The sequence below is a fragment of the Tupaia chinensis genome, unplaced genomic scaffold, assembly GCF_000334495.1.
Source record: "Tupaia chinensis unplaced genomic scaffold, TupChi_1.0 Scaffold000469_1, whole genome shotgun sequence".
In the NCBI taxonomy this organism is placed as follows: Eukaryota; Metazoa; Chordata; class Mammalia; order Scandentia; family Tupaiidae; genus Tupaia; species Tupaia belangeri.
In genome coordinates, this window is record NW_006159978.1 from 1037424 (window position 1) to 1048829 (window position 11406).

An 11406-nucleotide genomic window follows, 5' to 3' on the forward strand; every position below is an offset into this window, starting at 1 on the left:
GGGCGGGAGAAGGAGTTAGTGGGCTAGCAGCCCCTGCCCAGCCTCTGCAAGTGGAGAAGGGAGAGCTGGGTTAAGGGCACCCCACTGACCTTAGTGACTGCTACTTATTTCTCAATAGAAGGGGTTTCAACAGGGACCAGCAGATGGTGTAATGGTTACCTTGCTCCCGCGGTTCAAGCCCCAGACCCGGCAGCTTGAAACTCATACCAGGCTTGTGTGCGTGTGTGCCCAAGGTCCCAAGAGGAGAATGGATTGGGATGTGGCCATCTTCCCTGGGGAGTGATTTCTTGCTTTCTGTCTCTCTCTCTCTCTCTCTCTTTTTCTCTCCAGTGAGCACATGCACCCTGTAGCAAAAATCTCTCTTATAAAAAAAAGAAGAAGAAGAAGAAGGGGTTTGACAAAGGTGCTGCCACCACACTGCGTGCCGGGGATCTGAGATATGGCATAATTCTTGCCTGCCAACACGAGGGAGGGAAGTGAGCCTTCACCCAGGGAGCCTGAGGCATGTTGGGATGGAATGAACAGGGCCAGTGACAGGGATGGCTTGTCCCAAGGGCCCCTTCACTTCTAGGCTCTCAGGAGAACGCAAAAGAATAGACTGGAATCGGGAGATGATGAGGAGGATAGGCGGCTCTTTCCACTCTCCCAAAGGGTGCTCCTCTGCTTTCTGTGTGCCGGGCGCTGACTTAAGCTCTCTATGTAAACTCTTCTCCTCATGACAACCCCAGGGGATAGGTATTACCATCCCCTTTTATAGCTAGAGAAACTGAGGCATGGAGCGAGCGAGTAATTTGCCCGTGGTTGCACAGTGAGTGAGTGCTGGAGTTAGGATTGGAACCCAGGTATCCGTCTCTGAGTCCATGAGCGCAGCCATCATCATAAGGGTCCTTCAACCTCTCATCCTGCTCCGCCTTTCTGTTCCTGTGGCGGAACCTTCCCAAGGCACCAGCTGGTAGAAGACACCGCTCCAATCTGTTCCCCCCCTTTCTCTTAGAACCCCCTTAGAACTCTGAGTCCCAAAAGACTCTTAGGACTGACTCGGGTTATTTTTTAATAAATGGAACAAGTCAGGACCAGCAGATGGTGTAATGGTTACGTCACTGGATTCCCACATAGTTGACTGTGGCTCGAGTCCCAGGCCCGGTGGCTTGAAACTTACGCTGAGCCTGTGTGTGTGCGTGCCCAAAATCCCAAGAGGAGAATGGAGATGGCGTGGTCATCCCCCCGGTGGGTGATTTCTCACTTTCTATCTCTCTGGTGAGTGCAAGCACCCTATAGTGAAAATCTCTCTCTCAAAGGAAGGAAGGAAGGAAGGAAGGAAAGAAGGAAGGAAGGAAGGAAGGAAGGAAGGAAGGAAGAAAGAAAATAGAAAATTAATGGGACAAGTTATAAACCTCAGGAGAGGCAGAAGCTCTTTAGGCACTGCGCCCCAGCCCCTGCTCCATTCCAGGCACATCCATCTGAAACACCAGGTCTTGGTTTAGCTGATAGGATGCTCAAACATCTGAATCCCTTAGGGCCCTACTGACCCTCCTAATCCTCTCCTTTCTGTACCCACCCCTGTCCCAAAGCAGGTTTGGTTTGGCGTTCTCAAAACCAGCCAGGAGTTGTCGGCCCAGTCTTTATGCAATGCCTTGCTCAGGCGTCCTGACCTCAGTATATGGCATGGCTGGTTACTCACGACTATAAACATTAGCCATTTCCCCCCTGAGATGTAGTCAGGCTGCTTCTGTGCTTTGCTCCTGAGATTAAAATCCATATAGAAGCTTGATGGGGGCAGGCCAGGGGTAGGGGGATGTATAGGGAATAGGGGAAGAACTGGAAATACCTACTTATCCAAATTCTCCAGGAAAGGATAACAATCACAGATAATAAATGTGCCTTAAATGAACTGTATTTGCAAATGTAAGTTTTTCTGAATAGAATTAAAAGCCATCCTCTGTTTACATTTTAAATAAAAGGAGGGAACCAGCAGTTGGTGTAATGGCTATGTCGATGGACTCCCACATAGTCGACCGTGGTTCGCGTCCCGGACCCGGTGGCTTGGAACTCACGCCCGGCGCGTGTGCGTGCATGCCCAAGATCCCAAGAGGAGAATGGAGGAGAAGGGATTGTGGCATGACCATCCCCCCGGGGAGTGATTTCTCGCTTTCTGTCTCTATGTCTCTCTCTGTCTGTCTGGCGAGCGCACGCACCCTATAGCGAAAATCTCTCCAAAAAAAGAAAAAAGAAAAAGAAAAGGACACAATGATTTCTTTTACTAAATTGCATTCTTATAACATTACAGGTGGGGACCAGCAGATGGCGTAGTGGTTATGTCGCTGGACTTGCACATGGCCAACTGCCCTTTTTATTTTTTTATTTTTTTGGAGAGGTTTGTTTTTTTTCTTTTTATTGGGCGTGTGCGCTCGCCAGAAAGACAGAGAGAGACAGAGAGACAGAAAGACAGAAAGCGAGAAATCACCCCACAGAGGGGATAGCCATGCTGCAATCCCTTCTCCTCCATTCTCCTCTCGGGATCTTGGGCATGCACACACATGCGCCTGGTGTGAGTTTCAGCCACCAGGTCTGAGATTCGAACCGCGGTCAGCTACATGGGAGTCCAGTGACATAGCCCTTACGCTAACTGCTGGTCCCCTGCCCTTTGAGTCCTGGACCTGGTAGCTTGAAGCTCACTCCAGGCACGTGTGTGTGTGTGTGTGTGTGTGTGTGTGTGTGTGCGTGCGCGCGCACACATGTGCGTGCACATGCATCCAAAGGCCCCAGGAGGAGAATGGAGAAGGGATTGTGGCGTGGCCATCCCCCCAGGGGATAATTTCTCACTTTCCCTCTCACTGTCTGTCTCTCTGTCTCCTGCGAGTGCATGTGTCCTAAAGCAAAATTCTCTTTTAAAAAAAAATTACAAGTGAAAAAAAAATTCAATGACATCTGCGTGGATTTGAGAATTAGGAAGATAAAATGCACGAATATATGAAGTTTTTTTTTCTCTCTACAGAAAATATGGTAGTGTTACATCAATTCTGCTAATTAGCAGGGAGGTAGGACATGTAGTAACACTGCATCCTCACCACTTTGACTTAACCCCCGCCTGCGCCATGGACCAGAGCTGCAGCAGATGGCCTGGCCTGGGTCACGGGAACCACATTACTGGACACTATTACCTGTGATTTTGAATGTCAGACAGCCTCAGTGTGGGGGGTATAGACCAGCCTTACAGTAGACATCTTTAAAGGAGACAGTGCCTGTATCAGCCTTGAATTCTACCTAAGCAAGAGGGGGTGTCCCTGATCCTGAACATCCTGGGTGGTGTGTGCATACACACAAAACCGTCCTTCCTTCCTTCCTTCTATCCTCTGACTTCTTGGCCATAGTTCAGTATTTAAAAGAATGGGAGTAGCCCAGTAATTCCTAGATAACCCAGCTTCCTGCAACTATGATGTCTGACATTGCTGTTAGAAGTGTGTCAGCCAAGGACCAGCAGTTAGCGTAATGGCTATGTCACTGGACTCACATGTATTTGACCGTGGTTCGAGTCCCAGACTCGGTGGCTTGAACTCATGCTGTGCGTGCGTGCCCAAGATCCTGAGAGGAGAATAGAGGAGAAGGGATTGCGGCGTGTCCATCCCCCTGGGGGGTGATTTCTCACTTTCTGTCTCTCTGTCTCTCTCTGTCTTTCTGGTGAGCGCACACACCCTATAGCAGAAACCTCTCAAAAAAAAAAAAGAAAAGAAAAGAAAGAAGTGTGTCAGCTAAGCCTGGTTTGCTCATAGAGGCCCCTCTGCCTTTGGCAAGCAGTGTGTTTTAAGCATGGGTAGACCAGTTGTTTTTCCAGGTCCTCCCATGGGTTTCCCTCTCTGTATGACCCATGGAAATCTCACCAGTGCATTGTGGTCTGAGAACACGGAGCTGCCTTCTCCATCCCAGAACAGGAGAGATGAACCTGCTAATGCTGGATTGAGCATTCTCTTAGGGGGGAGGATCTTCAAACTTCTTTGAAAACTTCTTCCTAATACGGAGACGCTGTAGTCCACATGGCTATAGGCCAAGGCTGAGCTTTGCACTTTGAAAGCACATTTCATCCAGGGCTCCCAGAGCCCTTTGAATCTGATCACCCTCATTTTCTCTGCCCCTGCAGAGGACACACAAGTGATGGGAAGAGGAGGGATAACTAAGGAAACTAAGGAGAAGCTAAGAGTATCTGGCACAGTCCAGGCACTGTCACCTTACATTTTCTTGTTTAGTCCTTATTAACAAGTCCATTGTTCAGAGGGATCTGGGGCTCAGAGAGGCGGACCAGCTTATTCAAAGTCACACAGCCCTTTGCTAAGACTGAAACCACTAGCCAAGATGTGCACAACCCTAACGAGTGCCCCGTCCCTGTTTTCTAGATGGAGAGATAAGCCAAAACAGAGGGCATTTTGAATGGATTGATTCAAATGCTTCTAGAACTTTCCACCTGGCTGCTACTCTGGACTCCAACCATCTCTCAAGTGTCAGTCGTTTATTTGCAGAATATGTGAATGTGTGTCAGGATCCTTAAGAGCCTACCTACCCGGGCCAACCTGTGGCCTAGTGGTAAAAGAGCTGGATTCCACATGAGCAACCACACAGTTCAGATATTGGCCCCAGTGACTTGAAAAACACACCAGACTCATTGCTTGCATGCCCCTCTCAACAGGACGGAGAAATGCAAGAGAGGCTGCAATGTGGTTATGCCCTAATTGAGGAAGGGGTGATGCTTTCTCTCTATCGAGAGAGAGAGAGACAGAGGGAGGGAGAGAGAGAGAGAAAGCACACGCATATACACCCTCTGGCAAAATAAAATCAAATCATGCGTATGCTCTGATCCAGCAGTTTTATATGTTGAAATTATTCCTGAGGAGGTAGTCAGACAAAAAGCCAAAGATAGACACACAGACAGCGTGAGGGACTGGCTGGAGGGCAGGCTATGGAGTTGGAGACACTTGGCTTGGAGTCCCTGCTCTGTAGCTCACAAGCTGTGTGCCTGCAGGCTTTGTGGCTCTGCCTCTCTGACCTTTAGATGGCATGACAGCAGCGTCTCCCTCTTCAGTGGGTGGCAAATAATAGAGTAGGTGAGATTATGAAAATGAGATGCCGATGCCGGGACCAGCAATTAGCATAATGGCTATGTCACTGAACTCCCATGTTGTAGTCGACTGCAGTTCGAGTCCCGGACCTGGTGGCTTAAACTCACACCAGGCACGTGTGCGTGCGTGCCCAAGATCCCAAGAGGAAAATGGAGGAAAAGGGACTGCAGCGTGGCCATATCCCCTGGGGTGGGGGGAGGGCTGATTTCTCACTTTCTATCTCTCTGTATCTCTCTGTCTTTCTGGCAAGCTCACGTGCCCTATAGCAAAAACCTCTCCAAAAAAAAAAAAAGAAGTGAGATGCCGCGTAGAGTGCCTCGTACACAGTGAGTGCTCCCTAAATGCTCTTGTCATGTCCGTGATGTCATGCGCAAAATAGACACTACCTGATTACCCGATAGTGCGGGCTTGGCTAAAGCTTCATAGCCATGCAGCGAGACCTAAGCATCACTTTCAAATGGGCTGTGGCAGGGTAATTGAGGTGGAAAGGTGGTCACACTGTATTATCTCAAGAAATAGTTACAAATAGATGTGGATGGTCTAATCTGATTTCATTTTTTCTTTTTTTCAAAGAATTACTCTTTTTGTGTTATGTTTAAATTTGCTACAGGGTACACGCACCCACCAGATAGAGACAGAGAGACAGAGGAAAAGTGAGAAAGTAAGCCACCACGTCTGGGACTCGAACCGTGGTCCACCATGTGGGAATTCAGCACCTAAATCACCACGTTACCTGCCAGCCCCTGATTTCATTTTTTTCCTAACATACCAGAAAGAAGGTCAAGGAGCTAGGTAAAGGTATAGATCTATCATTTGTTTTTAGTTTGGCTAGAGGGCACACGTACTTACTGGAGAGAGACAGAAGGAGAAAGCATCTCCGACAGGGAAAGGTCACGCTGTAATCCCTTCTCCTCCACGTCTCCATCCTGTCAGGATTTTTGGCACGCACACACACATGCTTAGTGTGTTTTTCAAACTTCCAGGGCTGGGATTTGAACCATGCCATTGACCATGTGGGATCTGGTTCCCTTAACCACTAGGCCATGGACCAGCCCAGTCAAGGATATATTCTAAAGCAGTGGTCCTCAGATGTGGTGCCCAACTGGCAGCCTCAGGACCCCATCCGCCTGGGAGCTTTTCAAGGGTGCGAATTCTCGGGCCTCACTTCCAGAATCAGAAACTCAGGGCAGGCCTGGCAGGCTGCACTTTGACAAGCCTTGTGGCAGATTTCTGAAAAGTCCTTCAAGAATCCCTGGCCGATGTAACATGTTAATAGTAGTCGTCTATGGGGTCTTGAGAAATTAATAACTCATTTTATTTTCTAAACTTTATTTTAAACAGTGGATATGTATTACTTATATAATTAAGGAAAAAGACACTCAACAGATGCTCTTAAAATAAAGTCATGTTCCAGATTTTTGTATGCTTTACAACACCATATTCAAGTTAAGAATGTCTGAGCCGGGGCTAGAAGGTGGTGTGGGGTGCTGGACTCCCACATGGCTGGCTGTGTTTCAAGTCCTGGACCTAGCAGCTTAAAAATCATGTCAGGCACTGTGCATGTGTGCCCAAGATTCCAGGAGGAGAGTGGAGGGGAAGGGATTGTGGCATGGCCATCCTTCTGGGGCTGATTTCACACTTTGTCTGTCTGTCTGTCTCTCTCTCTCTCTCTCTCTCTCTCTCCTCTCTCTGTCTCTGGCTAGTGTGTGTGCCCTATGGCAAAACCTAAATGAAAAAAGAAAATATTCAGGCTAAGCAGTTTCCAGGAACAAGGGTTGTTCCATGTGACTTCCTGTCCCCTTATCTGCAGGTGACTATCATCGGATACACATTCGGGATCCCCGATGTCATCATGGGCATTACTTTCCTGGCCGCAGGGACGAGCGTTCCAGACTGCATGGCCAGCTTAATTGTGGCGAGACAAGGTAGGGACCACGCCTCGGCCCCCACTGCTCTGGGTCTTAGGACTGGGAGTTGTCAACTCCTGCTGCAGAGAAAACCGTGGTCTCCAGATGGCGTCACGTGTTCTACCCCATCCATGGAGTCCGTGCTACCAAGATGAGCTCCTTCAGGCCTACCCGCCGCCTCGCCGGAGCAGTGGTATCGAAACCAGCCTATTCTGAGATCACTGCTCACTGTGGTGCTGAACACAGCCCACGCTCGGACTTCACCGAGCCGGCTGCGTGCTGGTGCTAGAAAGGCAGAGAGAGCGCCCCCTGTACATCCAGCCCTTTCCCACTCCTTTTGGACTTCTAGGACATGAATGAGGCTTTGATTTGGGGCTAAGGAGCATGGGCTAGACGAGGTAAGGACAGGCTTGGGCAGGATGAAAGAGCTCCGCAGTCTGGCCTGATCAGCTGTTGCTCCTCTGCTGGGCAGAGCGTTGCAGCCTGGACTTCCATGGACCTTTCTCGCAGCTCAGAGCTTGCAAGTTCGGGGGGCTTGCGCGCGTGGCGGTGTTCTAATGGTGGGGGGGGGGGGGGAGGATGGGCGGAAGTGTAGTGAAATCTCCTGGGAGAGAGAAGAGGGAAGAGCTCAAGGAGAAAGGTCAGCTTTGGGAAGAGGCCTAGGACGTCCTGTCTCTCCAGGGTAGGAGAAAGGGTTGAAGGGCTGGCCAGTGGGTGAGAAAACAGACGATGAGGACAAGGGAGTGCAGAGTATGTTTGGGGAAGGCAGGGCCTTACGGAGAACGGGGACAGCAGCTGAGGGAATGGGACTGGATCAGGCGACCTTTGAAGTGAGTGTATTCATCTCCTAGGACGGTCATAACAAGGACCGCGACTCCACCCACTATCTCACAGCTCCGGAGGCTGGAGGTTGGGAATCAAGGTGTCTGCAGGGCCACGCTCCCTCTGAGGGCCACAGGAGAGAACCCCTCTGGCCCCTCCCTAGCTCCCGGTGGTTGCTGGCATTCCTTGACCTATAGCACGTCACTCCTGTCTCTGCCTCCATCTTCACGTGACATTCTCCTCCCTGCGTGTCTCTGTATCCAGGCTTCCGTCTTCTTCTAAGGACACTCCCAAGTCCCTGGGTCAGAACCCGCCCTAATTGAGCATGACCTTATCTTCATTTGATTACATCCATGAAGATTTTATTTCCACCTAAAATCACGTTTGCAGATTCCAGTCAGGGCCTGTCTCCTCCCAGGTGTAAGGTTTAAAGCAGTTGCCGCGGAGGCTGGGCGCTGAGAGGAGATGCCGCCCCAGCAGCACTAAGCTTCCAGGACTAAGCAGGGCCAGCAGGGAGGAGTGTGTCTGCCCCATGTGGGACCCTGTCCTCACGGGTGGTGGGCAGAGATGGGCCATGCGTCCAGACGCTGAAGCAAAATCGCGTGTCCAGGCGATCGTGTTCACGTTCATCCCACAAACACCTGTGCGTGTGCCAGGCGACGACATCGTGTCAGACATGGCTGAGCAGCCAGGTTAGGGCAGGTGGCAGCCAGCGTGAGTTTCACTTATCAGAGTACTCTCATTTGTCATAACCCTCAGGCATGAAGAGCATGTGTTTAGCATGATGTTGGACAGGGGAGTGGGGCAGGGAAGAACAATGACGTGGCCACCAGCTCTGAAATGCTCCTAGTCTGGTTGGAGAGTTCACCCTTCAGAACGACCAGGGCATACGGCCACTGCTCTACGGCCCTAGTCAGGGTGGTGGCTGCCGTGTCTGGGGGACAAGTGTGCACCATGGCGTGGCATACTGATGCTGGACCAGGCATCCTGAAACTGGGCCGCTCACAACTATGTGGCCTTGGGCATGTCCCAAGCCTCCATTTTATCGTCTCCCTCGTGAAGATGGTACCCCACACCCCGCCCCAGGTAATGGGAGGATTAATGAGGCAAAGCTCACAGGACCCTTGGGAACATCCACTGATGAACATGGCAGAGCAATAAGGAAGAGCCCGGTATTCGTCTACTGTGGCTGTTGTGACTACAGCCTGGGTGACATAAAGAACAGGACCCTGGGCCCGCTGGTGGCGTGGGGGTTAAGGTACTAGATCCCACAGGGCCAACTCTGTGGTTCGAGTTCTGGACCAGCAACGTGAAAAACCTGATGGGCATGTTCGTGCCCAAAATCCTGAGAAGAGAATGGAGGAGAAGGATCGCAGCATGGCCATCCCCCAGGGGGTGATCTCTCGCTTTCCCTCTCTGTCTCTCTCTGTCCCTCTCCAACAAGCACAAGCACCCAATGGCAAAAAATTAAACCAAAAATCCCAGAAACCTATTGTGTCGTAGTTCTGGAGGCTAGAAGTCCACGGTCGAGATGTCAGCAAAGTTGGTTCATTCTGTGAGCCGTGAGGGAGGCATCTGATCCAGGCCCCTCCTCAGCTCTCCTCTGGGCCCACTTCGCTTCCCCAGTGCTCTCCCTGTTTCCTGTGCTCTAATTCCTCCCTTTATGTGTGCTTGCCAGAGGCAAAGAGAGAGACAGAAAGTGAGAAATCACCCACCCCGAGGAGATGACCATGCCACAGTTCCTTCTCCTCCAGTCTCCTCTTGTGATTTTGGGCACTAACACGCATGTGCTGGCATGAGTTTCAAGCTGCAGGATCCAAGACTGGAACCACAGTCGACCATGTGGCAGTCCAGCACCTTAACCACTATGCCACCTGCTGGCCCCCCAATTCCTCCTTTTTGTAAGGACACCAGTCCTACTGGATCATTGACCTCATCATAACCTGACACCCCTGAAAACACCCCGTTTCCAAATATGGTCACATTCTGAGGTACTAGGGGTCAGAACTCCAACATCTGGATTTCAGGGTTCACAGTGCAGCCCTTAACAGGCCCCTTTTGAAACTTCATGAAGGGAGTGGATCTTCAACCTCTGAGAAAGTTTTAGGGATTAGGGCCCGTGAAGAGGAATTCCCGTCTAAGGAACAGCACCGATCGGATAGTTATGAGAGCACTCGGGTTTCCGGCTGCCTGCTCTTAATGAAGGAAATGTGTTGGTTGTCCCCGCAGGCCTGGGCGACATGGCGGTCTCTAATACCATAGGAAGCAACGTGTTTGACATCCTGGTTGGACTCGGCATCCCCTGGGGCCTGCAGACCATGGTTATTAACTACGGGTCCACGGTAGGCTTCTCTCCCCTCCTAGCTAGGCAAGACGGATGACCTGACAGGGAAGGGTAGCAGCATTGGCCCGGGTCAGCCCAGGGCTCTGGGAGGTCGCCACCTCTTCTCCCTGGCACCCAGTGTCCCTGAAGGGTATTTGCAGAGGGAGCCCATGCCTGTAAGAGGTCCTCGAGCATGCTTCACCCAGCCTGCCAGCGTGCCCATCCCTGACCTGGCCAGTCTCCCAGGGGAGCAGAGTCCAGGCTGGAATCCACACTTCCCGGCTCACCTGTGTTTTCCTGATGAGGGAATGAGTAGCCTCAGGATGGAGGCCCGAGAGCCCGGAGACTCAGCGTACGTCTGTCTTGTTTTTCCAGGTGAAGATCAACAGCCGCGGTCTGGTGTATTCCGTGGTGCTGTTGCTGGGCTCCGTCGCGCTCACCGTGAGTTCTCACAGCCCCCGGCAGATGCCCTGGGCGTGCTGCTTTTCATCTGACCCTGCCCTGTCGCTCTCGGGACTCCCAGCACCCCTCCCTGCGATGTCCCCCAGAAGTGAAGGACAAAGCTGAGACTCCCAAACCCAGTTTCTAAAAAGGTTCTTTCTTTCTTCCATGAGAATGAGAGTAACAAAGAGAAAGCACCCCCCAGCAGGGTCTTCATGCCATGGTCCCCCCCCACACCCAGGCTCCGCTGGCCCAGATCATAGGCGCACACACTCCTGGAGTGCTCAGAGAAGTCCCAGCATGCAAACCCAGGGCTTTCCCAGCCCAGCATTCCCACTGCAGCAGCACCTGGCCACTCCGCACGCCCAGCTTCTCCAGGAGTGCTGGCACCCATCAGTCTGAATGAGTAAGAAATTGCCAGAGACAGGGAATGGCATTTCCTTTCATCCTGCTCCTCATCTGGTCGCCTCTCAGTGCCAGTAGGAAGGCAGTCCTCCCCAGCCGTCTGCGCTGGCAGATGGAGGCCCGACAGGCCTGAGCACAACACATGGCCGATACTGAGGCTCCCTTCCCCACCATGCCACGTGTCCAGGGCTGTGCGAGGCACCTCTCTCCTACGTGACTTAACCTGAACCTTAAAACCACCTGACCAGCGAGGCACTGTTATCATTCCATTTTCTAGAAGAAATCAAGGCTGGGAGCTTAAGTTACTTGCCCAAGGTCAGAGTTAGGAAATACCAAAACTAGGATTTGAACCCAGGTTGGTCTGTCTTTTTTTTTTTTTTTTTTTTTGAGAGGCTTTTTT

At 51.3% G+C, this 11406-nt stretch overlaps 1 protein-coding gene across 2 annotated transcripts in view; it reads left to right on the top strand.

The window, feature by feature from the left end:
- Positions 1–11406, top strand: part of SLC24A4 (solute carrier family 24 member 4) — a 193818-nt gene that overhangs the window by 177362 nt on the left and 5050 nt on the right. For both annotated transcript variants that reach the window (XM_006155808.3, XM_006155809.3), the window contains exons 14-16: positions 6919–7033; positions 10067–10179; positions 10536–10601. In XM_006155808.3, the coding sequence (XP_006155870.1) occupies positions 6919–7033; positions 10067–10179; positions 10536–10601 (294 nt within the window). The remainder of the gene's footprint in view (positions 1–6918; positions 7034–10066; positions 10180–10535; positions 10602–11406) is intronic.